Raw genomic sequence first — 26612 nt, 5'->3', positions numbered from 1 at the left:
TGTGTCATTACAGATGAGCGTGCCCTACTTTTCCCTTTTTTCCTTCAAAAAAGAGATGGCGTAAAGTCACTTGGTAATTTAAATGACACTGTTGGCCAGGCACTCTGTATTTGGGTTTGTGATTTAACATATTAGAAGTATTGTTTGGTTCAGTATTGCTTTTCTGGCTGCACCTCTATATGGATTTGGGTATCCATGAGAGCCATTTATATGATTCTTAAAATGCCTTACCACAGTGATTAAAACTCTTTGAACACAGTGATGTTTCTACCGCATAGACAAAAAATTCAAGTGAATTCCTCATTCTCTTACGAAACTCAAGAAGAACGTTAGCTGTCAGCCACTGTTTCGCTATGTTGTGCTTCATAGTTCTGTGCGGTTCATATGTAGCCCTATTTAACTGGTGACAGTCATCTTTGAACTGGTTCTGATCTTGGCTTTATTTTGCTGAAACAAAGACCTTAACTATTAAAGGGCTTATACAGACAGTTTGGTAAGTAATTACTGAGGAAATCAGCATGCAGTTATTTATTGCAAAACAATTAAAACTAAACTGTGCAAATAAATGAGCTTTGCATTGGCAAATGATTTCTAAATCTACTCATCTACTCTGACATGCGAGTTAGACTGTGACCTGTATACTTTTGATATGTTGACCTTTTAGTGGCTTGACTGGCTACCACTTTCCTCTTGAAAAATTATCTGAGCTGATCAGTACACACTAAGGATGTCTCGCTTCCAAGCTGGATAAAGTCACCATTCTCTGTGACAGCTGACTTGTAGAAGGAGGAAGGCCAACAGCATGAAGATGAACAGGCTAGATTTATCCACTAAGTAGTGGTTACAGTACAATGTTCTGTGAACTATAGAAACTATAACTACATTTTTTAAGTATTGTCAGAGTGGGTGCAAGGAGCCAATTTTTACAAGTTACAGCCTGCTGTAGGAGTGGTCTCATGAGCTGCCTGCTAGTGGAGGTTGCTTCAGTGATACCTGTGTTTACTCATTTGAGCAAAACCATAGGGTTTCAGAAGATCAAATAAATAGTAGGAAACGTTATTAACAGAGATCAGTTTTCCAGTCCAGTTAGCCACGCAGTAGCAATGTGTATGAATTGCTTTACTGGTAAATTTAGAGGAATGGTCACTTTTTCTGGCCATACTGCCAGAAGACAAACCTTTGATATGAGAGACCACATCACACGTGCACTCAGTACAGAGGAGGTAAAGTCAAAACTTTAGTTGTAATAACTTAATGATATTTTACGACAACTTTAAGGCTGTGCACTAAGTCTTCATAGTATGGTGTATTTTTTTGTTTGGATTGAGAGCACATACAAGCTTTGAAGAGCATTGAATGACATTTTGGAAGCAGTTGGTCCAGAGCCACAACTGAGTGTGACTCAGAAATGACGAAGAAGTAGGGCAGTTGAAGAGGGATGAGGGGAGGAAAATCAAGACTCTTGAACAGATTATTGAAACAAAGTTTTTGAATGTGAGGTAAACTTCAGTCAGCTTCATAACTTTCTAAATAACTTTACCTCTTAAATTAGCCTGTGTACGTGAGTTAAAAGTTTGTAGTGGACGTGCCCTTATGCACAAGAAGATAATGTGTTGATTTGGTTTAGACATTACTAGTTTCTGCATTTTGTAGATAAAACCAGGCGTACTCTGCCCAGACTGAGAGCTGACTGGACATCATTCAGCTGCAGACCAGAAGCTTTGCCCTCTGCACAGGCAGAGGGAGGCCTTATTTGTGTCAGCCCAGTACCATAATCATGCACTTACAGACATCCGGTTTAGTGCTAGCTCCTTCCTAGGCTATCTCTGTTTGGCCAGTGTAGATGTAATCTCTGGATGCTAAAATAACATGGTAGGGCTGCTGTAACTCATAGGACATAAACTACCTGCAATCAAATTCTAGAATCAAAACCCATGAAATTTCTAAGTTATTTACTCCTCAGGTTCTTTTAGCACTGCTAGTGCTTTGGAGCATCCTGGCTTACCTGTTTTCTCCACTGAGAAATTAAAAATGTACAGCCTTAAAATCAGAGTCTAGAAACAGGTGCAATATCTGTTTACTTTAACCAACCAACACTGTCTGCAATATCAATTGTAAAAGATAAATTGACTGAGGCATCAGTGAAAACACGTTTACAGGTGACAAGCCAGTAAGTTTGTGGTCGTTTGGGGAACCGGAGACAAGTGCTACAGCTGAACTCCAGGGAGGTGATTGTCACCAGGATAAAGAGATTAAACGATGCGTTCCCATCAGGTTTGCCAGAATTCTGAGTTTGATCATGAACTTCTAGATGCTATAAAAATTTTATAGATTTTCTGAATACAAGAATGCTTTGATTTCTTTACGAGAACTCGGAAGACTCTCAACTGACAGAATGTCACTTGAGTCTTTGAGCACTGTCTGTCTATAATAGGAAGAAGCAAGAAACAAAACTTTTCTAAGTAGTGGTAATCTTAATGGTGGGTTTATCTTCTTATAGTCTCTCTTTGCATTGTGTACTTGCAGAACTATAGATGTAGATATCAGTGCAGAATGGTAGAAAAGCTGTGATGATTCAACTGTAGGAAGAATTTGAAATGAATGTCTTGGTCCTTGTCAAATTTGGGGTTTTTCTTATTTTCCTTACTGGCATCTTGCAGCTGTTGTCATTGTAGCTGTCTGTGTGTAGGCTTTCACTGATGTTCAGAATTACTATTCCTTCCATAAATCTCAGTATATTTCACAATCCGATTTTATTTGTGTCTTTTTAAGTTTTGCTTTTAAAGTACCTGTCTTAACTCCAGTGTAGGGCTCTGTTAAGTTTAAAGGTCTTATTTGTTTAACCTGTCTCACAGCAGTACTGTAAACAAAACCAGCTGTCAAGATCTCACGCTAGCTTTTTATTTTCTTTTACAATACATTTCTTGTTTAGCTTCACATGTAGTTTTTGAGATTGCCCCTATTGTCCCCTAGTTTTCATAAAGTATCTATTGTTACTCAAAGCACTAGCCTTTTTGTGCTTTTATAAATATTGAACAAATTTAAACTACTGGTTATCTTTACAATGAGAAGGTAGTGATTGAATTTTAATTTCTTGTAGGAAGCACATCACTATTCAGTACTGAATCTTTGGTTCTGTGCCTTAACTTAGACACTGAGTGTATTTATTCAGGTATGGCAGTATACTGATGCACATAAGCCTTCAAGTGATACATAGCTAATCTTTGTTGGATTGATGTAAAACTGAAATGCAAAACTCAGCTTCCTTGGGTTAATGGAGAAGCGTAAACAATACCAGTAATTTTAAGATTAATTTTTATCAGTTCTGTGGGATGGGTGGGCAGAATGGGGAAAAGGGGAGTATGCTTAAAAGTTTTTTTTAATGTTTGTCCATACAGTTGTGGTTTGTGAATGTGCTGTAGGGAATTATGCAGACTCTGTAATCACATCTGACTGCTCTCTACTAGGCAGAAGCTGAAGAAGATTGTCACTCTAACTTGGTAAGAACCGATGACAATGAAAGATCCAGTGAAGCAAATCTTCAGGTATGTCTCTCATACTAGTATTTTTTTACAAACAGTACTGCTGTGATTTAAGCTGCATTACTTATGCTCATTTAGTTACCACAATTTGTTGATCTGACAAATGCTTTTATCTGTCTGCCCCGCCAAAGGAAATTTTGCATTGTGTTCCAAGTGTCAAATTCAGACTTCAGTTGTCTGTGCAGATGAAAATAAAGTTTATGGCAGAATTCGAATTTCTTTGAAGAACTTCAGAAATTGGAGAGAAGTTTCCGTATGGATCAAATTCCAGTTTGTCACTTTCCTCTGGAGCAGAAATTTGATAAAAGCAGTCTAATAGAAAAGCACGTTCTCTTACGATACTAGATTTCTGTGTAGTTGTTCCACAGAAGTCATGATGATTGCAAGAAACATGTAAAGTGTAACTTCAAAGATGCTGGAAAAATGTGTGGCAAGAATTATAAATTGTCTTGATTCATAGAGCACAGTCTTTTCTTTCAAAAAGAGAAAGGAGTGTAAGGTCTTACTTGTATGTTTGTATAATATATATTCTTTGTATATTATCTAAATGATAGCCTTGATTGTCATAAAACTTAGTATGCTTGTGTACAGAAAGTGAGGTTTTCTAAATTTCAGTTTCAAGATCTAATTGACTCCTTGCTTAAGATAACTCTGCATAAAGAGAACAAATGTCTAGAAAGAATATTTTTCTATGGAGTCTTAGGTCATAACTGAAGTATTAACAACCACTTCTAGAAACATCATTTGTTATTCTCAGGTGAACAGTCCAGATAAAAACAGTTACATTATTGAATGAGATTGGACAAGTACTCAGACACTTTTTTATTTTTAATATACTAGAAAACAATTGCTAACTCTGTGTAAAGCGTAATTTTGAAATTCTTTTTTGTGTGTTTGTACTTCATAATTTCTCCTCAGATGTACTGTCTGAATATGTGATACTAAGTCAGAATTAATCGGATTTGTTTAGGCAGAGCTCCAGATGTTCAGAGCTCAGTGGATGTTTGAGCTTGTCCCAGGTATGAGTTCTAGTGGGTTGGAACCTCTGCCATGCAGAGCATCTTCAAGAGGACCTGGAGTGAAGTCATCAGATGCTAGAGGGAAACAGGACATGGCAAAAGAGGAAAAGGTAAAAAAAAAAAAGATGTGTCATTTGGGGATTTTTTTGTGTGTGTTAGTATTACAGTATAAATATCCTAAAAGCTAATGCTTAATTACATCTAGAGAAACAACAGAAGTGATTAACCTGTTGTCTCTGTACTAATGTCTTTCCGTAATCCAACACTGATTTTTCTAGTATTTATGCTTGGCTTTGCATCACCTTCCCTGTCTGCTTTCTGAAAGACTGTAGGGAAGGGGTGAGATGAAAAATAATTGTAAGTCAAGTGACAGTGTGCTTGTATTTGTAAGGTATTTAAGTGTTCTGTGTAATTTCTTGTGCAGGCAAAAGAACTTTTCCTGAGGGCAGTGGAAGAAGAGCAAAATGGGGCCCTTTATGAAGGTAATATGGAAGTCTACAGTGAACACCGTTATTGTAGAGGAATCTAACATTGATTTATGTGCAAGACTGCATGATGCCAGTGAACTTTAACTGCAGGCTAATAGTAATTTGAGAGCTCAATTATTTGGATAAGCGAACTTGCTAGAAAAGGAACCATCATATTACAGTTCTAAGGTTGAGGTGAAACTAAAGTGAGATCAAGGAAAGAATTTCTAGCTTTCAGACAAACCAACAGTATTTTGAAATCTTTCAATTTAATGAAGCACTGAATGCTTCTTCATATAGCCTGGTTCTTTATATGACTTCAGTAACACAAAATAAGCATAGCAATTGATCAAGGCAATGTACTATATTTCCTGTGCTCCTAATTTTTTTCATTCCACTTCTAACAGAAATACTTAACCCATGGAATGTTTTGTTTGACTTTTTGTTTTGTGGTTTTTTTAAATTTACACAGCATGGTAAGATAGCTTCTTTAAGAATTCCTGAGGTGAATCTTTAAATCTGGTTGTCTTATTTTATAAGGTCTGCATAGTTAAGATGCTTAGCTTGCTTGTCCTCTTCCTATCAACACAAGTAAAAATAGAAATTCAAAGTTTTCTTTCTCATATTTAGTTTTCAGAAGATATACAGGGTAAGAGGCCCATCCTAACTTCAAGTCCTGTAGGTCCGTAGTGGAGATAGCAGTTTTTTATTTCTTCCATAAAAAAAAAAAAAGGAACATAGAACATACATGCCATCCTGCTCATCCAGTAGAGGTTTTGGCTGCCTTGGTTAAAGTGCAAAACTGAGAGTATTCTGGAAACTCATGAACTCAGTCACTTGTTGAATACAAAATTTCCTCTCCACCATGGGAATTTCCCTTCTCTTTCAAGGAATTTCTGGGTGTAATTCCAGATACGAAATGAACTGAGAGAAATATGAGTCCCCAGTGGGTAATCAAAGTAGTTGGTTCCGTTTCTAGTTTATTATGTGTTTTTATGGAGAAAAATTACTTTAGGCTAAGGTGTTTGGTGTATTCGGTGTATTAAATGCACAGTGTTAAAAAAGACATCAAAACTAAATCTGATACATAATCTACAGTTTAGGAAATTACACAGTAGGTTGTGAAGGGTCTTTCATTCTAACAGTTTCCAAGTAAATAACTAATAAAAAAAAAGGTGAAGAAAACAGGCTGTTTAACTATTGTGTATATAAAATTAAAGCTATAGCTTCATCTACTTGAATGCACTCCTTGTATGTGTATTCTTGCAGCAGAGAAGATGCATTCACAGAGGTGTTTTAGGCATCTGGATTGCAGGAATATGAATCAATTCTTTCTCAGTTGAATTTGATTTGAGACTTAAAGAAGCAAAACTAAACTTTCCTCATGTGGATCTCTATGAGACAAGGTCCCATGCCAGACACAGATATATTACGGAGCGCATGGGACATCTGTTTTCAGACCACACTTTTATTTACTGACCTGGCCTGGGTCATCAGAATCCAAGTGGCATTTCAGCTTGCTTCTAAAATCTGCTGATACCTGACATTTGTGAGACAGTTATGTGAGCAGCTTGTTCATGTTTAAGTACAGTACAAGCCTTGCTGCTAAAGTTGAGACTGATCTCTGTTTAGCTGGCTGCTGATATTCCTCATCCTCACCAGCCAAAGGGTAGTACTAGTCACTGGCACTGATATGAACTCAAGGAAATGGGAACACTTACTTGCCCCATACTTGGGCTTCTTAGACTCATTAGTTTGTCAGATTTTGAGCTCCACACTCACTGATGTTTTAGTATGGGTTTTGTTTTTCAGGGGTCCAAACTGAGGGAGAGTTGCCCTCTGATCTATTACCATGTGGGAATACAGAAGGGCATATAAATGCATACATGATCTTAATATCAGCATTAAAATAGATTGAATATGCATACAATGAATCCGTTTAAGGATCAACAAAGTTAACTCTGGAGAAAGACATTCTGCAGCTTAAATAACAGCTTATTCACACAGGGTGATTTTCCTGTTTCTGTACTCGGTGTTTGTAGCATCTTTGGAGTGTTAAAGGCAGAAGTACTTTCTGTGCATGCTAGAAGAAACATGATCTGTCAGTTTTTCCTCCATGTGCCATAGACTTGTGCTTGCTACATACCTTTTTGAAAAACCTGCTTTCTTCCAGTCAGGTTCCTCACTCAGTGTTTTGAATGGCTTGCTTCTGTGCCTTTTTTTGCCACAGTAAACTTGTTTTGTGTCTGTGGTTGATGTTTTAAAATTGCAACAATGTTTTCTTGATCTTTCTTACCTTTATAATGTTGCCTATGTCTGAATGACTGTCTGCGCAATACTGGGAATTTAAGGTACCTGCATCATCTTCCAAATTCTCTCAAGTTCCTCGGGGTTAGTTATGGATATAAATCCTAAAATCTCTACAGCTTGTTAAGAAAAATCTGTAAGTGCTGGGTATCAGATGAAATCAGGACTTTGTAACCATTTAATGTAAATTTATGTGCTCCATAATTGAATTTGTAGTTGTTAAGGCAAATCCATAAAAGCTGAAACATAACAAGAAGAGCTCTTTATTCTGGAAGAGTACCTGAAGTTTTTTTAGTTTTGAAAATAGGTGTTTAATGTGCCTCTTTTCTGTAGTGAATTTAAACCTAATCAGTTTAGCCTAAATAAGATTTCCTAGGGAAAGGCATTTTCTCCCTTTTCAGAGCTTTTAGTTGAAGCCATCTGTCTGAAAAAAACCCTTTTTTTGATAAACTCTTATGGGCACCAGACAAGTTTAAACATTAAACCTTTATTTTCAGCCATCAAGTTTTATCGTCTAGCCATGCAGCTTGTACCTGACATAGAGTTTAAGATCACCTATACACGATCGCCCGATGGTGATGGAGTTGGAAAGAGGTGGTGAGTATGAAAGTTTACTAATTAAGTGCATAGGAGGTACTGAAACCTGAAAATCTGTGATAGGCAGTTGAAGGCCTGTTACCATTTGGAAAACTTGTCTACTTCCATTTGAAATTGAATAGACTGCTTCTTAGAAAGTTTACAGATGCATTAGTCCAAGGAGGGCTTTTCTATGCTGTAGTTCAAAGAAGGTAACAGACTTGTCTGGAGCTAGTTGAATTCAAGTGGAAGGACTACAGGTAGTTAGGTTTATACTTAAAAAAAGAAAAAAGCATGAGTCACTTTATTACCTTGGATTTTCATATTTATGAGTTATACTTTTAGCACCGTCTACAAAATTGTAGATGGCAGAAAGATGAAGTAGTGAAAGCTTTGTACAGTGGAATAATAATTGTAATTAAGCAAGGGAATACACTACTGTTCTTGTGGTAACACAGCCAAATGGGAGCATTTCCAACAATAGAGCAATACGTTTAGAAGCTCATAGGTTGTAATCTGAGTAGTTTAGTCTTTCAGCACTACAGGAATCAGAATACCCCTAGCCTCAACACACTGGATGTGTAGTGGTTTAAGGCTGGTCTCGCTAGAGCCCAAGACTTACACTTGAGGACAGGATTCAAGTTAGGGCCAAAACTTCTGTTATAGCTCAGATAGCATAGTGAAGATATGATAGCTTATGAAACAGAGCTTCCCAATTCACTGCTTACTGGTAGACACAGATGCTGCCGATAGCAACCAGAAATCGAGAGTTTTGAAACTGAGACTAAAAGAGGAAAGTACAACCATGTCCTTGTATTAGTAGTAGCTCAGTCTTGTTGCCCCACGGCAGTACAGCTTCAATGCAGTAGTTGACTCAATATAAAAGAGAGTAAGATGAGCTAAGTGCTTTTGTTTACATCCATCATTTCAGTTTCTGAATGAATCGCTAGCATGAAATCTTTGCTGCGCATTTGTGCGCTAGAAAAAATACAGGATTATAAACTACAGTCACATAAAAATCTTGGGGTTTTTTAGGATTAGTTTCTTATTTTAGCATAATTTTCTCTACTCCCTTCATTAAGCCTTTCTGACACCAATTTGGGCTGGAGTGTTGATCTTCTTCATGGTAGGGAGGCTCTGCAGAGGAATCTGGACAGGCTGGGTTGATGGGCCAGAACAGTGGTATGAAGTTCAGCAAGGCCAAGTGCCTGGTCCTGCGCTTGGGCCACAACAACCCCCTGCAATGCTACGGACTTGGAGAAGAGTGGCTGGAAAGTTGCCCTGTAGAAAAGGACCTGGCGGTGTTGGTCGACAGCCAATTGAATATGAGCCAGCAGTGTGCCCAGGTGGCCAAAAAAGGCCAAGAGCATCCTGGTGCGTATCAGAAATAGTGTGGCCAGCAGGAGCAGGGAAGTGACTTTCTTCCTGTACTTGGCAATGGTGATGTCGCACCTCGAGTATCATGTCCAGTTTTGGGCCCTTGACTACAAGAAGGACATTTAGGTGCTGGAGTGTGTCCAGAGAAGGGCAATGAAGCTGGTGAAAGTCTCTTTTCCAGGTAACAAGCACTAGGACAAGAGGAATAAGACACCTCAAGTTGCATCAGGGGAGGTTTAGTTTGGACATTAGGAAAAATTCCTTCACTGCAAGGGTTGTGAAGCACTGGAACGGGCTGCTCAGGGAAGTGGTGGAGCCCCCATCCCTGGAGGTATCTAAAAGATGTACAGATGTGGCACTAAAGGACATGGTTTAGTGGTGAACTTGGCAATGCTGGTTTAATGGTTGGACTTGATGACCTTAGAGTTGTTTTCCAACCTCAATGATTCTATGAATTTTCATTCAGTTTCGTAAATGTTGGTTGCTGTCCCCAGCACTACATGACTGTGAGGGAAGAATCACCAGTACTCTCAACTGTTATTTAAAAGCAGTCTTTGTAGACATGTGGTTTTTTCCAAGAGATTCTAGTTGTGGTTGTTTTGCTTTCTGAATTACTGTCGTAGGTATTTCATACAATCTGGGTGAGGAAAAACAAATCACACAATTACATTTGAAGAAACAATTTACAGTGTGGCCTATAAGTTCTGGGACTGGCCATAATGTTCATCAAAATAAAGGAAGATATTCAAAGCAATAACTATAGTCTTAATTATGACAGGCCCAAAGATAATTTTCTTCTCTGTAACACTTTGAAACCCGTTGGTAGGTCTACTCGTTGCTCACTTATATTCTCAGCCCATTCTGTTAAGCTTGTTTCGAGTAGTATTGAGTAATACTAAGCAACGACTGGAAGATCTCTTAGCTAGCTTGTATACTAAGTCAGGGGAGAGAAAGTGTTTTGTGATGAGATCATGATAAGATCACCCAGAGTTGTGTAGTTCGTGGTTACTTGGTGGCCAAGCAGGCACCTATTAGGATCATATTATGACATGCAACTTAAATTTAATTTTTTTTTTTTAATGTGGTGATGTTCTTTTATCACTTAGTAGTTCTTCAAGTTTAATGATGAGTAGCAATCATATTGTTTCTCTTCTGCTGCCTAGTTCTTGCCCCTGAAATTTTGTATGTCTGCCTATTTACAGAATAGCTAAAAAGTAGTTTTGCTAAAGGGAAGTTTTTCCTTTGTTATTGATGAATAAACCCACTGAGGATCACTCTTCAGTGAATAATGCAAGAGTAAAAAAAAAAATCCTTATTTGTTTTCAGTGTCTTACATTGTGAAATGGATTACCAAATACAACATTGCATCAATGATAATTCGTTTCCTGCATACGACTTATCTTTGACAATGTTAGAGATGAGATTTGCCTTTTCATGGGATCAAGCAATTCCTCAGTGACTTCACTAAAAACAGTGAACAGTGAACTCTCAAATCCAAAAAGAAACTTGTACTGGAATTAAATGAAAGAAACAGTTGTTACTGTCAGATGGATTCCAGCAAAATCTAAATGGACTTGATAAGATTGCAGTAGTTGTTTTATCATATGATGAAATTAGATTGCTTTAAAAATACACGGGAAACAGCTATATTGAATGAGGGTAAGACAGCGGATTGATGCCAAGATAAGGACATCTGTTGGTATATTTTGTCCGGTATCACAGTGTTGGCTTTTCGTTTTTCTAGTGTTGAGGATAACAAAGAGGATGACAAAATGGCCGATCTCCTGTCGGATTTCCAGCAGCAGTTAACTCTTCAGGAATCTTCAGTCAAACTTTGTCAGCCTGAGGTTGATGTCAGCCAGACCCATATCTCAGGTATGAGCTAAGATACACTTCAAGAATTTAGAGGCAGAGTTTATAATGATGTTTCACTCTATTAAAACATTTGTCACCTTCATTCTAAAGCCACCTTTAAAGAGGTGTACACAGTATCTCTCTATTTGCTTTTATAGTTAGGTGTCAAAGTAAAAAAGATCGACTAGCTAAACAGATCTTTTTTCTCATACATGATTTTACCTTTATCACACAAGCTTTTCCATGTAGTACTACTACTAAGTAGAATTTTTCAGGATCAGAATCATACATAAAAGTAGCAACTTATTGCTGAAATAAGTGTATTTGAGTTTTTCTTCCAGTTAATATTTGAAAAAGTGAAATGCGGGATTTTTTTTGTTTTGGTTCGCAAATATTTATAGCAGTTCCTAAGTGTGAATAAGAGACAGTTGTTCTGTGAAGAATATGCATCTTTGTATTTCCTGTATATCTGATTCTGTATTAGATTTTTACAACTAATACCTTTTCAGGTTCAGCCAGACTGTATAACACAGCTTTTTGAAGGCTTTTGAAAGTAAATGATTTTCAGTGCTTCAGTTCTAGGACAGTCATCCTGAGACTTCTGTATGAGATATAAATTGTGGGAGAGTGTACACAAGCTACATACTCTCTTAATATCAGATACCTCTAAAGTGTGTATGTTTTGCATCCCAAATTATTAGTTACTCTTGGAAGCCTTGGCCTGACCTTCTCTGTACAGCTTAAGGCAGGAGAATAAAGTAAATCCAGCAAGCTTTTGAAGTCAAAATATAATGAAAACAGGTTTTTTTAAAAAATACTGTATTTTAAACAACTGTGGCATTGTACACTTGAGAAAGCATCTGTTTTTGCTAATAAAGTCAAGATGTTGTAGGTGTTACTGTAAAATGATCTCAGGAGATGTCTCTTTTGAGCAGCAGTCTTGATCTTTTTCTAGTCTTATTTTCTGCCTTCCTGCCAGTCCTGTGTTTACTTGTTTACTGACTTTTATAGCAGAATGAAACTTTAAAATCATGATGTCTGATTCACCCCTTAGTAGTCTGGAAAGGATCCCTCGCAGTCATCACAGTAAAGAGTCACAGACCTTAGCAGCCCAGGAAAAACTGAAACACTATGAAGGCGATGAAATTAGCTGAAGTTGATTTCCCATGTTCCATTTATGTTTTATTGACATTCGTAAACTTAGAATACTGATTTACCCTTACTACAGGACATAATCAGAACTCTGCTCTGTTACTGGCTTTCTGAATGTATTTACTTCCCCTCCCTAGTATATGTGCAATTTTTCATAGTAGTTTTCTTTTCTTTTACACTAGTAAAAGGGCCACAATAGCATTCTTCACCAGAAACACTGTAATACTTTTCCTACAGGGTGTGTCCATTCTCTGAAGCAAAGTGTCATAACAATCCCTAGTTTACTGGAAACTTAGAAACATGAATGGTAAGATAGATAATCAAAGGCTTTGGCCGACTGGTGATTATCAGAATGGAAGATGAATACCTGTTAGCACTAATAAGAGGTTTTTTAAGCCTTTGTGTCTCCCTTCTGCAAGGCACAAAGAGTTAACATACTGCAGAGCTTGTAAGTTGCTAGAGACTGTATTGCTGTACCTTGTAGCAATAATCTGCACAACTTTTGTTTATACCGGAACATTAAGTTAATGGTTGCAAATACAAATTGGTTTGCAATATAGCTAATTTATTACTTCTCAGTAATAAAACATAGAATTAAGTCAGATTCGTGAAACAAGATGTGTGTTAAATGGGTACAGAAACTGGTGCCCAACGAGGTGTATGTGCTTTTTATCATGTTAGTGTTCTGAAATGTTAAACTCAAGTTTAATCAAATTTTATAGCAAAAAAAGTCTTGGTGGATTTGTAGGAGTTCAGCAATGTAGGTTTTTTTAGGAACCATGTTTTTTCGCTAAAAATCAGAATTCTCTTAAACTGCGCTCACTGCCATGGTATTTACAGCTAGTTACTATTTAATGTACCTTTGTGCCACTTGGCTACTTTCTCCATTTGCTCTCAAAGCAGCTGTACTGAGTAAAATCATCGGGTCATAAGAGCATGAAGTGTAATTCTTGGTGGGATAAGATTAATGAACAACATTATACCCAACTGAAACAACAAAGAATACTTACGGAGGCAGAACATTATTAGAAAGAATTTTGGCTTAATTTCCCTTTTGAGGAAAAAAGTCTTTCAATGCAACAGTGCTGTGCAATGCCATCACTAAACCTGTACCACAAAGTGCGGAGTGATAGAGTGATTTACAGGTTGCTATCTTTTATCTTTGCAGTGTTGCCTATGGAAGTACTCATGTACATTTTCCGATGGGTGGTTTCAAGTGACTTGGACCTAAGATCATTGGAGCAATTATCTCTTGTTTGTCGAGGATTTTACATTTGTGCCAGGTATTATACATAAGTTACCTAGAGCGATGCTTCTCTCTGCTCTAAGAAAGAAAAAAGAGCTTTTTTACACTTAAGGTGCATAATAAATCCATAGAGCAAAATTGCCTGTTTTGGAAAGGTGGATATTTTTTTCTTTTTTTGCTTTTAGGCTGCTAAATTGTATGTGTAGGACTGGCCTGCTTTTTCTCCCCATGGCACTTTTCGTGTTATGTTCCTCACAGTGCTAATCAGTTTTTGAGTACACCACTAAATGGTATGCTAGACAGATGCCTTCACTATCATAAAAAATGTTGCTGAAGGTCTTACTTGCAGTACCTTGTTTGAAAGTCAGAGTCTCAAGGTCTCCAAAATAATGTCTGTTACGTTGTCATCCTCATACAGCCATACAGAGAAGTGCCAGGCTGCTGAAATATTGTTGTTCTGTACTTGGCTGAAAATGGCGTTGTGTTCTTGATTTTCACTGTAAGGAGGAAGTGGCTTTCAAACACTCCAGGATTACGTAAATTAGTCAATGATTTTAAACTATGAGCTGCTGTTGTTCAGGAAAGTTTCTTTCAGTTGTATCCAAGCTAAATACTGGAGTGTGTTGCTTTTATGTATAAAAGCTGAACAAGATTTGCAGGAAAGTAATGGGGTTTGCTTTCTTCTTATTTTTGCTAGAGATCCTGAAATCTGGCATCAAGTCTGTTTGAAAATATGGGGCAGAAGCTGCAATAAACTTGTTCCATATGCCTCTTGGAGGGAAATGTTTTTGGAAAGGCCTCGTGTTCGATTTGATGGTAAGGTGTACTTTTGGAAATAGTTTTGATTTTTTTTCTGCATGTAACGGTGACGTAAGTAGTCTGGCGGGTTTGATGTTTATTGTTGTTAGACCTAATCTGAGTTTGTTTGGGCTTTTGAATGTGTAGAATATCTGTGAAGAAAAGGGAAGGGTGGAAGGATTGAAAATAAAATCTTTCATGTATTTAAGTTACAAAAGTAAACTCAAAAACTTTAGCTAATTGGTTTTTTCATCTTAAACATTTTATATACTTAATTTTTGTTTGTATACTTTTATCTTCCTTTTCTGTAGGTGTATATATCAGCAAGACAAAATACATACGTCAAGGAGAACAATCTCTTGATGGTTTCTATAGAGCGTGGCACCAAGTGGAATATTACAGGTAGAACTGTAGTACAATGAGTGAGTGAAATGTTTCTCTCTTAATTTCTTTAAATCCAGCACTTGATGTCACAAACATTAATTGTTCTGTAAAACTCAATGGAACTGCTACAGTGTGTGAAACTACTTTTGAGAGTAGGTCTTAAAAAACAGGATTTATTATGGTAATTAGAGATGGGCTTAGAAACACATTTCGTCCCCAGTTATACCATTTCATGTGGATAAAACTTAAAACAGTAACAACAGTAATGCTCATCCACAAATTTCTTTCCCCAAATCACTCCACATCACATTTCTGATAAAATAGTTGTTTTCAGCAAGTGGAAGACAAGTGATGATACAAGAATTGTCTTTTAACTTATTTGTAATAAACTGTATATAATCAAGAGGCTGAGCTTTCTCAACTTGCTGTAAATACCTTGCCGTTTGTTCCCTCAGCCTGTTTTTTTCTGATGTTCTTCTCGCTGTTCGCAGCATTTATCTTCCATTTTGCTGTCTCTTCTGAGGCTAGAAACTGTTAATAGAAATCCTCGAATCTCATGGTTACTTCTATAGTCTCAAACACCAGCACAATATCAGAGTACTGTAAAGACTGATCAGATCCCAGAACCTGAAAAAGTCCATACAACATTGTCCTTTCTGTACTGACAGTGTAATTAAGATTTTGTTGTGTTTGTCTCAACTGAAACTAGGAATGGAGAAACTTACTTGAGGTCAGTTTTGATTCTAGGGTATCCTTCTTGCTTTGATTAGAGGTGACAAAACTCCTGATCCTCTGTCATAATTCTTCATAACTTGATCTTTTAATCTTCAAAACTCTCTTTTGAATTCTGATCTCTTTTCTGTTATGTCATGTGTGAAGAAATGTGTTTTCAAATCCTATTACCTGTTAAGTTCTATATACTTTTAGGAAACATCCCGTGATTTAAAACAAAAGAAACCCACAGCAGAAAAAGGATGTTTTCTAGGTTTGTGTTGTCTAATTGTATTTTTGCAGGTATTTGAGGTTCTTTCCAGATGGTCAAGTTATGATGCTAACAACTCCTGAAGATCCTCAGTCTATAGTTCCTCGCTTACGGACTAAAAATACAAGGTTATTGAAATTAAATATTTGGCTATACAGCTTTTCATTTTGTCTTTACCTAGTAATTTCTATTTACTTTTGTCTTGGATTCTAAATCCTGGCTCAGCAAAATGAGTAAAAATACAATGTTATTTATATTCTGTTATAAATGTTCCTAGTTCTTGTTTGAGAATTACAAAAAAATTTAGTCTTTATGCAAAGGTATCTTTAATTTTAAGGACCTGATATTGTAATTCAATTTCCTTTGCGGGTTATGTGATTTTCAACTTTCAAAGGAATTAGATGAAAGAACACACGCTATTAGCTTGGCAGTTTTGTTATTGCCTACCTTCTCACACGTCTTTGACTGAAGGAAAGTGAGGATTTTGGTGGGACGTGACTGAATTATTGCTTGATTTCTTTTGAAGTTTGCATAGATTTCTTAAAAACATAGAAAATTGTTTGAGACTTCAGAACAGGTTTGAGCTGTTCACCAGAAGTCTGAAAATACTTAGCTGTACCCTGGATAGAACTGACTAACTTATCTTCACTGTCCTGTCTGGGAAAATGAAAAGTGACCTTCCAAAATGTTTTCATCATTTCGTATCATCAATAAGCCTGGTACTTTACTAAATGGAAGTAAAAAATAGTTTCCTTGATTATGATAGGCAGTCTGTCTTCTTTTCATTACTGTTATTTGTATTGTAAGTATATCACTTTTTTGAGACAGAAAATGTTTTCACATCCTTGACACAGTCCTCCTCTTAACCTTCCAGAACGGATGCAATCTTGCTTGGCCATTATCGCCTTTCCCAGGAAACAGACAATCAAACCAAAGTATTTGCTGTATTAATGAAGAAAAAGGATGAGGTAGGTAGCAAAATAGAATAGAGGAAAAGTAGTTTAAGGAGAGGCAGTTTGACACATTTTTTTTCCTCGGGCTGGATATCTTAAGGCACGTGAAGAGGATTAAAAATCAAATTTCATTTGTTCAATGGTTTAAAAATAAAATGCAAATAAGTATGCTGATTTAACTTAACTTTTTTTCCCAAATCTGTAGTAATCTTTTTATTAAGATAAATGCCTGGTTTGCATTTGAACAACAGTTCTCCCCCTTAGAGTTAATTGCCATGTGTAGTGCTGTTAGATAGTCTGTTAACATGGTGAACAAACAGAAGGGAAGGATGAAGAGTTCATTTTCTGGGATCAGTTTTGACTGTGTGCAGTTATGTTCCAGAGCATTAAATAAAACTAAATAAGCAGTATTCATTAATTGAACTATGAATGATTTGGTTAACTAACTTACGTCACAGAGTTTTCTGAATAACAGTGTGTCTGCTGAGAGAAACTTGTGGAGAGTTAGAAGTGTTAACATTGCTTTACAGTGAGTTTGCATAGTTCGGGTGGTGTTCTCCATGCTTATCTTAGTTTCTGTGAAAAATTCTTCCATAATTAACATCTAAATTGATATATTGCCAAGGAATACCAATACTGCTGTTAAGTATGAGAGTTTAACAATCTGCCCTCACAGTTACGTAGGGCTTGGTATAAACAGTTGCACATGTTCTTTGTAGGTCATGCAGCTTCTATTCTCTTTATACAGAAACCAATTGACTACCACAAATACAGGTATTTCCGACGTGTTCCTGCACAAGAAACAGATCACAGTTTTCATGTAGGGCTACAGTTGTGCTCCAGTGGGCGCCAGAGGTTCAACAAACTTGTATGGATACATCATTCTTGTCACATAACTTACAAGTAAGTAAGTGGAGAATAAGATTGAAGAAGGATACTTATAGAAGCACAGGTGACGTTAGTCTGTCCAGTACTAAGTACAGAAGGTGTGAAGACTCTGAGACTTGCGAGGCTTTAACAGAATTTCCTGAAAACAGTGACTGGTCCTGACTTGATATATCATAATGGACTTTAAGAAATACCCAGATTTAACAACTCTTTATAATGGTGTGGGAAGTAGTAGAACTCCAGTATTTTAGCTATTTAAAGAGTTTATGCACAGTGTTTGAGTGATTTTAGAACTGAATTAGGGTTGAACGACTTAGCATGGTGCTAGTAATAGGGTGTGGAAAACATATATTCATTAAGGTATATTGCTTTTCCTCTGTGGATGTGCAAGGTAGAACTGTCTGCACTCATCATGTGAGAACTGTAGGACTTACAAACTATATAATCCAGCAGTGCAAAAAACAGGCATGTGACCAGCTGTTCTGTTCACCAACCAAGCAAGGGCTGTGGCCACTGTTCTTGCATTTGACACTGTAAGTTACTGACAAGTTGGCTGTCCAGATGTTTGATGGTGGCATATAGGATGGATTTAGGCCTTGTTTTCCAGTCTTCCTAATCTCTATATTCAGTGTTTTTATAGGGACATAGCTCAGCTATTGAGCTCTAAGTACATAAAATTGAGGAAGTGAACTACTGGTAGTTTGGGAGTATAGGTAATGTCCATAAACAGAAAAAAGGCTTTTATAAAAACAAGTATTTTCATACCCAGGATATGAAGAAGTGGCAGTATCACTGACGTAATTTTCAGCCTGATTTTCTCTACTGCTGTACCTCTTAGTACAGTGGTGTCCTTTCCAAACTGGATAAAGACGAGTATGAAACACAGCTAGGAGGACGTATGCTTTTTGTCACTGATGTTCAGAAATACTTGTTTTTCTTCTTCTTGAAGTTTTGTAAACAGGCATGGTTTTGCTGGCATTCTGTGTTCTGAATTCACAGTTCTGAGTGAAACAAGAGAAAGGGGATGTTTTTAACCCCAATATTAATACAGTGCCTTGAGTGACCTCCTGCACTGTTTCAACTCTTGAAGTTAATCATAAGAATCGTAAGAATGTAAGAGGAAAGTGGTGTCTTTGACAGAAAATAGAAACACATTCTATGTAGTGCGGTTCGGCCAACTTTCAAGTGCTTTGAGAGCGAGGCAGTACAAAAGGCAATTACGTTCCAGCTGTAGTTTGGTGCACACGCTGTACTGTGGAATGTCACTGCATTATTGAGGGACTTAAACAGCAACTTGTGTCTAATTTAACTTCTACAATACTCTTTGCAGATCGACTGGTGAGACAGCTATTACTGCTTTCGACATTGACAAAATGTACACCCCTCTGTTCTTTGCACGAGTGAAGAGTTTTACTGCATTTTCAGAAAAGCCGCTCTAAGAAATGCCTTTTCCTCTCACAACTCTTGCATGAATGAAAGGTTGTAGCTAATGAGCACTTAAGTTATAAATGTGTATATATTTGGGACATTTTTAATTTCTGGGGAAATTTTTGAAGGAATTACATTTTATTTGATCATGAATGGCTGGGGTTTTGTTTTGAGATCAAGCTTATGAGTATTAAACACCTTTGTGACAAGAATTTGATAAAGTTTTGTTGTTTGTTTCATTTTGGTTTTTTTAAACAGATTTTATAAAGCAGTCTGCTTAAAGTGTGAGTCTTCATCTGCCTGGACACTGGTTTGTTCAAAAGGAATTGTTACAGGAAAATCTCACTGTCCGTGGGATAGTGTGCGTGGTCTCTGGTGAAGGCTTGAAATGTGAAGGAGAGAAAGTTGTCTTACATCTGTTAAATTGTGTGACTTAAAAGAACTGCAAATAAATGTTTTCTTTAAATTAAACTTACCTTGTTCGCCTTTAAGATCTGCCATTTTGTCAATATCAACCTTAAGAAAAACCAATCAAGGGCAAGCAAGCGTGCAGTGTAAGATTTAACCACTGAGGTCCATCCCCACAAATGCAGTGATGTCAATTGGTCATAAATGTCATTTGACATTGGTAGAAGTTCAGTGGATCCTGCCTTCTTGACAGGATTGGGGTGAGGGGGAGCAGGATGTGGGCAGTGAGTTGTTCTTTCTTACGGCAGGATGAGTTTGCAGGATACAAGGCTCTGCTTGGGAAGTGTCCCAGTGCAGTGGTGAAATGCTGGTGTGTACTGCATGTGCATTGGCCTGGTCTGAATGCACAGGTAAGCAGGGCTCGCTTGGACTTGGCGATTGTAATGTGTTACAACCCTTCATCTAATCTTGCTAGAGATGCTGTAAACCCTTTGAGCATTTGTTGTACTAAGGTAAATTTTGAGGCTGCTGTAGATGTTCAGGTGCTGTGTACTGCTAATCATGAAGTGTACCTTGAGGTTTGGTGCAGGTACTGTACGCTGCTTCTCTTGCATATATCGCTTGGGGGTGTAGTGCAGATACTGTAATGCTGCTTATTGTATGTGTATCTTGGATTCTGAAAGAACTAAAGCTTTTTAGTGTAGTTTTTAAAAGCCATTTTGCATAATTTGCCTTTGAACATCTCCTTTCAAAATACTGACCTGGACTTGAGGACTAAAATGTGAAAGCTGTGGAAAGAACTATGCTAGTTCCATAATTTATAAAGTGTATCTTTGCAAGGAGTTACATGATTAAAAATACATCAATAAATCAGAATTTTGAACATGGAATCCCTTGGAATTTCTTATTTTGCAAAGAAATAATTGTTTCCATACAGTTAAAGATGATTAGTTAGGAGTTACCATGCATAAACTACATGCTAGGCAAGATTGACAGATAGAATTAACCTCTTAATGACTTTTTATTATACCACTTACAGGTTATCTGAGGAAAGTAGAGGATCTTTCAGGAGTTCTGAATAAGAATGTGTGTATCTGAAACTTCATGTTTTTTCTAGTTAGTCTAATAAGACTGCCTAAAACCCTTCTATGGCCTGTGTCCTTAGGGTGCAGTTACGCTATTCATACAACAGTTCTCATTGCTGAAGGGAAAGACGATTGCATAGACTATCAGCTTCATGTTTTGAAATACTGCCAAGTTTGTAAACAGGGGAAGGTGTTAGTTACCTGCACTTTTGTTAAGGGTGAGGGATAATGACCTGATTCTGCCTGCTGAGAAATGTCGGAAGTTTTTGTCAAAAAAATCAGATTTTTGTTTAGGTGTAGTTTTGTCCAGTAACCAAGTTGGGTATAATAGAAGAGCCTTTCAATTCAAAGCTTTTTTCATACCAAGGCATACCTGCTTCTTCTGAGCTTTTGTTTTTTCTTGCCTTGGCTATGTGTTTGAAATACACTCTGGGTGTAAAGGAAAAGCTAGCTAATGTCCTGTTATAAATTCAGATGTTGATTCAACAGAAGTCTCAGGCCATTATTATTTTAAGATTATATGAAATACTCCTTCACCAAGAAAATTATGTGAGTCTTCTCTCTGTGAGACTGAGCTGTGATTAATGTGCTTGTCCAGAGGTGATATAAGAAAGTTGAGCTAGTTTTGTCTTCTGAAATGTTTTATCAGCAGGTACTATTGATGTTTGTTTATGTGCAACTATTAAAATAGTACTTGTTTCAGCAAAGAAAAGGGTGACTAGCTGCTCTTCTATCTAGTGATTTTCCATAGTCCAAGGCTATAATTGCTGGAGGCTCTATGTTGTTACAATTCAGTTTTATTGTCCTTTTAATTATTGTATAAAGACATTAGTTGGGGTAATTAGTTTACTACTGGGAAGTTGTCCTTTAATAATTATATTAGTAACTTGAATAAAAGAATAAGGCATACACCTATGCTGTCCTTTTTTCCAAGAGTTTATTGTATGAGTTGAGACAAGTTCACTTAAAATAAGGGGAGGAGGGCTACAAGAGGTGTCAGAAATACGATTCTCGGGGCTGTAGATCTCTTTTATGCATGGGATTTTTGAAGTCAGCAGAGTGGACAGTTTTGTGGAGAGAAGATGCGCAAATGGTCAAGTGTTGTGCTGATTTGACTCAGTCTAATTGGAGATTAGCACCAGTTAAACCTTTGTGTGTAATGCTGGGCTGTAGATGCTGGGGGGAAGTAGGGATGGTGTGACTCAGCGTTCTGAGCAAAGGACCAGCAGTAGACACTTCCCAACTGCTAAGTTCAGCTCCTGGTTCACTTGGTAACTGTAAGCCAAGTTGGTCAGGATTTCAAAAACGTGGTGTTTACGTTTAAAGGTTTTTCATTTAAAGAAAGAAAACAATAGAGTCTATTCTGATTATTTTTTTTTTAACCCAAGAAAATTCCCCTGGAATGCGTGCCAGTATATTTGGAAACTTTTGTCAGCATAATAGCTGAACTATTGAGGTGCTTTTTCGTTTTGTCTTTTCTATTGTACAAGATGAGTAAAATATAAAAGCTTATATACATTTGCAAAACGGTTTGGCTTTCAGAAATTGTTACATATGTTACTTGATATTAATAGCGCCTGTAAAGAAATCAAAGACTTCTATTCAATAGTCACTCAGTCTGGATTCAAGCTTTGTTCTTTATGCTAAAAGTAATGCTTTTTGCTTTCTCAGTAAAACGACTCATGTAATTGTTTGCTTAAACGGAATGGTTAGTGCTTTGCCTTACCTCTGTCTTCTCCAGAGTATAATTCGTGAGTTCTTAAAATAATTTTTAAAACCAGAAGTTCTAGGTAATGTTGGCTGAAACAAAGGATTTGCAAGAGAACCTAGAGTCTGTTACTGAATGGAACTTTTGGGGATGTATGAAAGCAGCATTCTCCCCTAGCTAAAGCTGCTTTCAGCTCTGGTAGTGCAGCCCGTTTGAAAGGGTCCAGATGCACCACACTGACGCGTACGTGCCATTCATGGCAGTAACAAACAGATGCTAAAATTGCAGGATGGTGTGATTTTATAGAACACATAGTCTCAGTATGAACAGAATGAAAATCATGGAACATGACTGCTTCTGAAGACAATGTCCCTGCTTCTTTTAGGATTGCCGGTCTTCCTCCCTTGGCAACTGCAGGTATTCCGACACCTTTTGAAGATGTCAGTAGCACATCTATTACTAATTTAGCCTCGAAACACTCTGAGTAATACCTAGATATGATGCAGAGATAAGAAAAGTAAGTAAATCCTGCCAATCTAAATTGTTCTCTAATGTGGAAAGCTGAGATGAGTAGGCAATTTTCCCACAATCTCTATTTCTGAAAGAATGAGTTTTCCCTTGATAAGGTACGTACAGGCATTGTGACCCCTGTGTGTTTTCATATGAAATTTACACCCAAAGTAAATCTCTTTACATTATTTCTGCTTCCATAATGGTAAGAGATTGCTAAAGTTGTTAAAGCAGAAGCTCTGCCTGGGGTAGTTCACAGAGGTGGGGTGTTTTTGTTTGGTTGGTTGTTTTTTTTGGCAAAGGAGTTTGCCTTTTTTTTTTTTTATTTTTTTCTCCCTGAAGTAGCACTACCCCTGCAGGTTTGTTACAGTTTAGTAATAAACAAGAGCTTTGGGATGGGGCTCCCTGATGTGTGCTTGCTGGTATCAATGTATGATGTTGCTGTGCTGCCATTAGGTGGCATGCCACAGTTCGAAGTTTTCTTTTGTACTTAATAAACTAAGTATATTTATTTTCTCCTATAGCTTATTTAGAATTTGAGAACATTCCAGGAAAAAGAGAGAACACAAGAAGCAATAGTTCGGTTTATGTTTAGCCCGCCAAGTGTTCATCTCCATGGGTGTCCACAATAACACAACTGAATGGGAGTAAACAGGCCAGTTCTTCAAAGGGACCTGAGCATCTGAATCTCAGAGTTGAGCCTGCAGTGCTGAGTTTGCTCCCTAGACTCCAGGAGGATGGCCTCCAAATGGGATCTGAAGCAGCCAATGAGCAAACCGGGAATATCCTTGCATGACCGAGGATGATATGCTGAAAAGGTCATTGTAACCACTGCCTCTTGGAGAGCCTGTGTTCCCAAAGCAGCACTCATCGTTTCAGTCCCTGTCCTACCCTGAACATTTCTGTCCAGAGCCCAGCTTTGGTAGGGCGGGGTTGCTGGCCCTAGGCAGGGCCGGGCAGACACACTTCTGGGGTGTTTTTGGTCGTCCTGTCTTGCAGTATGTACAGTGAGTCCGTTGGTTGGAGAACAGCTTTATTATATAAGGAAGACTGAAGATCTTCCCAGAAACCCTGTAAAACTGGTAAACGTGGATGCAAATGCAGCTAGAGGAGAGAGGTGAACCCATGAGCTGAAAGCATGTTTACCTTCTGTGTGGATCTCTCCCAGACTTTGATGTTGCATCACCTGCTACCTTTGGGAACAAAGGAGAAGGAGCAATCCCTTCTATTTTTAACAAAACACTGCAGGGGCGTCTCCCTGCAAGGGAAGTTTAGGAAGCTCCTTCCTACACTGCTAAGAAATTTGGTTTAGGTTTAGCATTTCACACTTCAGTGTTTATTAACCTGGTTGGCCAAATAAGACACATTTATAGGAACATTAATTTTTATCAGCTCTCAGTCGCACATTTGAAGAAAAAAAAAAAAAAAGGACAAAATCCTGGTCCTATTCCTCCACTTTTCCCTAAAGCCCAGTTGCTTGCCTCCTGGCTGGAACTGTGGCCACACAAACAGCTGGCTGCTTCTAAGACAGGTGGGGGAGCAGACACCTCAGGGTTGGTGAGGGATAGGATTCAGGGGCTTAGCATACAGGAAAAGTCACAAATGTCTTTGTATTGTAAAGGAAATCTGGTAAATGTACAAAATCAAGCTACAATCAGTTTTCATTAAGAGTGTAAGCATGTCAGGAGTTCTAGGGTGCTTTTTCCTAGCTGATCTGCCCTGATGACTGTGGTATCTTCTCCAAGAGCAGCAATGCTGGAGAGAGCTTAATGGACAGGGCTTAATCTTTTTGCCACTATGTCTGACATGATGAGCAGAATGAAGATACTTGGTAGCACCTGCGCTGCCTGGTGTCTGCGCCAATGCCCGCAGAGCTGGCTCTGCGCTTGCTGGGGATTGCTGACCTGTGCTCCCTAACCCTCCTGCGCAGAAAGGGCCAGCTTTGCTGGAAGCCACTTACCGGAAACTGTTTAAGCTTAATGTAATTGTTCTTTACCGGCACAACTAAATCGTTCCCTGTACAGACTAATACAGGGATGGGTATCATCAGTCTGAGTGCTCCTCGAAAGTGTTCCCATTTTTTGTTTATGGTAAGCAGTGTTAACTCACAGCCCATGTTAGCTGATTCCTTCTTCCTACACCTCATGATTTTTTGGGGGATGTGTGTGGGATACCCAAGGAAAAGATTGATCCCATTACACAACCTTCAAGAAGACCTTTGGAATTCAGGGTACATTGCACAACTTCCGCGCTTTGGTTTCAGTAAAAGTCAATGGAAAGATCTTTAATTTGTTTTGGATAATGTGACGTCTGCCTTAAATAACAAATGTAAATACAGTGAGTTGGTTCAGTACTGCCTGGAAATTTAATCACGTGGAGAAGAAAATACTGAGTACCCTTAAACTCACCTTGAGTACACACATTAGTAATTGACAGTGTCTAGACAGATGGTGATCTGCAAATTAAAGTCTGAGAAAAATAAACTTGCAGATACTAAAGTCAGCTGTATTTCGCAGTGGTAATAAAGTGGGAAGATTGGGGGGATTAACTTTCATAGCAGCTGACAAATCGGTTGCCAGCAGTTTTGTTTGGAACCTGCTCCCTTTTTAAGAAGTGTGCCTTTTTAAACATTCCACATAAAACCCCACCAAAGTCTGTAGAACCTGAAAAACTGCCACAAAAAGCAATTTGATGATAAGGTGAATATTTGTCTGGGTATGTGCAACGCAGAGAATCAAGTTTTTCTTCTTTCCTCTTGAAGGACTCAAATTCAGAGTCTTTTATGAGGCCAAAGTCATACAGTGTATCATCAACATGTGGTTACTGTTGCTTGTAGGATTAAAAAGATGTGTCGGGGTGCACTGTTGGTCAGTTGGTGGTCACTGAGGTTCAGCACAGCAGTGTTCCGCATCACCTTAGGCTATTCTTACTGCATTTATGCTTCTCATCAGGCTGGGAAGATGGTTTGTTGTAGAACAATTGTCACCCAAACAAAGTGAAAACGTAGGGCATATGAACAGAGAACACACTACTGTTACCCCAGTTTTACAGTCAAGCCTGAGTTAAGGTTTTCTAAAAGATCTAAGAGGACTAGTCGCTGTGCTCTCCTTCAATTTAGTGCTCTTTGCCGTGACGTAGTACTTCAGAACTACTAAAATACGGAGATAGTAGAGTCATGACAGGTTGAAAATGTGGGTAAAATTAGGCAAGGGTTTGAGGGCCCTTGTGTTTCAGAAATGTGCAGAGTATGCTGGCTGGTTTGGGCAGTGTCTGTATGGCTAAATGCAGGGTGGGCTGAAGCACGGTGACACAAACTACATCTTTCTGTGCTACTTGCCCTGCGGACAGATCAGATGTGGGGACAGCCCAAATGGTGGGCTCGTTGTCTTGCCATGCAAGGGTCCGGGCCATTCCTGAGAGGGCGCTGGCTGACCCGTCTCCCTGGCACTGGCTGTACGACTCCTCCATCATGAGACATTTGGAGTTAATGAGAGAGAACCTGGCCAGGCAGTCCTAACTGTAGCTATGCCCAAACCACCCGCACTTCGCATAGACGTGATCTTGCCCTGCATGAAGATCTGTGTGAGCTTAAGCTTACTCTCGTTTTGCTCTGAAGCTTTCCTGAAGCCCAGGCCTGGGAGCAGGCTTGATTCCTTGAATGGGCAAGAACCAGACAGAATCAGAGGAGAGCTGTATTGTGGTCACACATGCAGAGGTGATCACGTGTAGAAACTGAGCTCTGTGGAGGTAGTTGCAAGTTCCCACAAGTCTGTGCTTACTAAACAGGCGCAGCCAGCCTGTTAGGGTAAAATAAACCAGGACTTTCATCCCCTTGGTATAAATCTCCATTTATCAACAGGACTAGGATGGGATAACAGCTGGTAAAGTTATAGTCATCATGGAGATAAAGAGACTATTTTGATGCAAA

At 38.2% G+C, this 26612-nt stretch overlaps 1 protein-coding gene across 2 annotated transcripts; it reads left to right on the top strand.

Moving 5' to 3' along the window:
- Nucleotides 1-3410: 3410 nt before the first annotated feature.
- Nucleotides 3411-20266, top strand: FBXO9 (F-box protein 9). 2 transcript variants are annotated; one of them, XM_010145736.1, is made up of 13 exons: nucleotides 3411-3545; nucleotides 4513-4671; nucleotides 4986-5043; nucleotides 7833-7932; nucleotides 11033-11163; nucleotides 13463-13577; nucleotides 14238-14356; nucleotides 14650-14740; nucleotides 15737-15832; nucleotides 16579-16672; nucleotides 17406-17560; nucleotides 18876-19024; nucleotides 19232-19435. In XM_010145736.1, the coding sequence occupies exons 2-12, from the start codon at nucleotides 4525-4527 to the stop codon at nucleotides 18982-18984; spliced, it is 1215 nt and encodes a 404-aa protein (XP_010144038.1). In that variant the 5' UTR covers nucleotides 3411-3545; nucleotides 4513-4524; the 3' UTR covers nucleotides 18985-19024; nucleotides 19232-19435. The 2 variants fall into 2 exon arrangements, with proteins under 2 accessions (XP_010144038.1, XP_010144037.1); XM_010145735.1 differs by having other exon boundaries at nucleotides 18876-20266.
- Nucleotides 20267-26612: the final 6346 nt, after the last annotated feature.

The sequence above is a fragment of the Buceros rhinoceros genome, unplaced genomic scaffold, assembly GCF_000710305.1.
Source record: "Buceros rhinoceros silvestris isolate BGI_N320 unplaced genomic scaffold, ASM71030v1 scaffold11581, whole genome shotgun sequence".
NCBI lineage: Eukaryota > Metazoa > Chordata > Aves > Bucerotiformes > Bucerotidae > Buceros > Buceros rhinoceros.
Note: the sequence above shows the minus strand (reverse complement) of the source record. Positions and strands in the feature narration are given on the sequence as shown.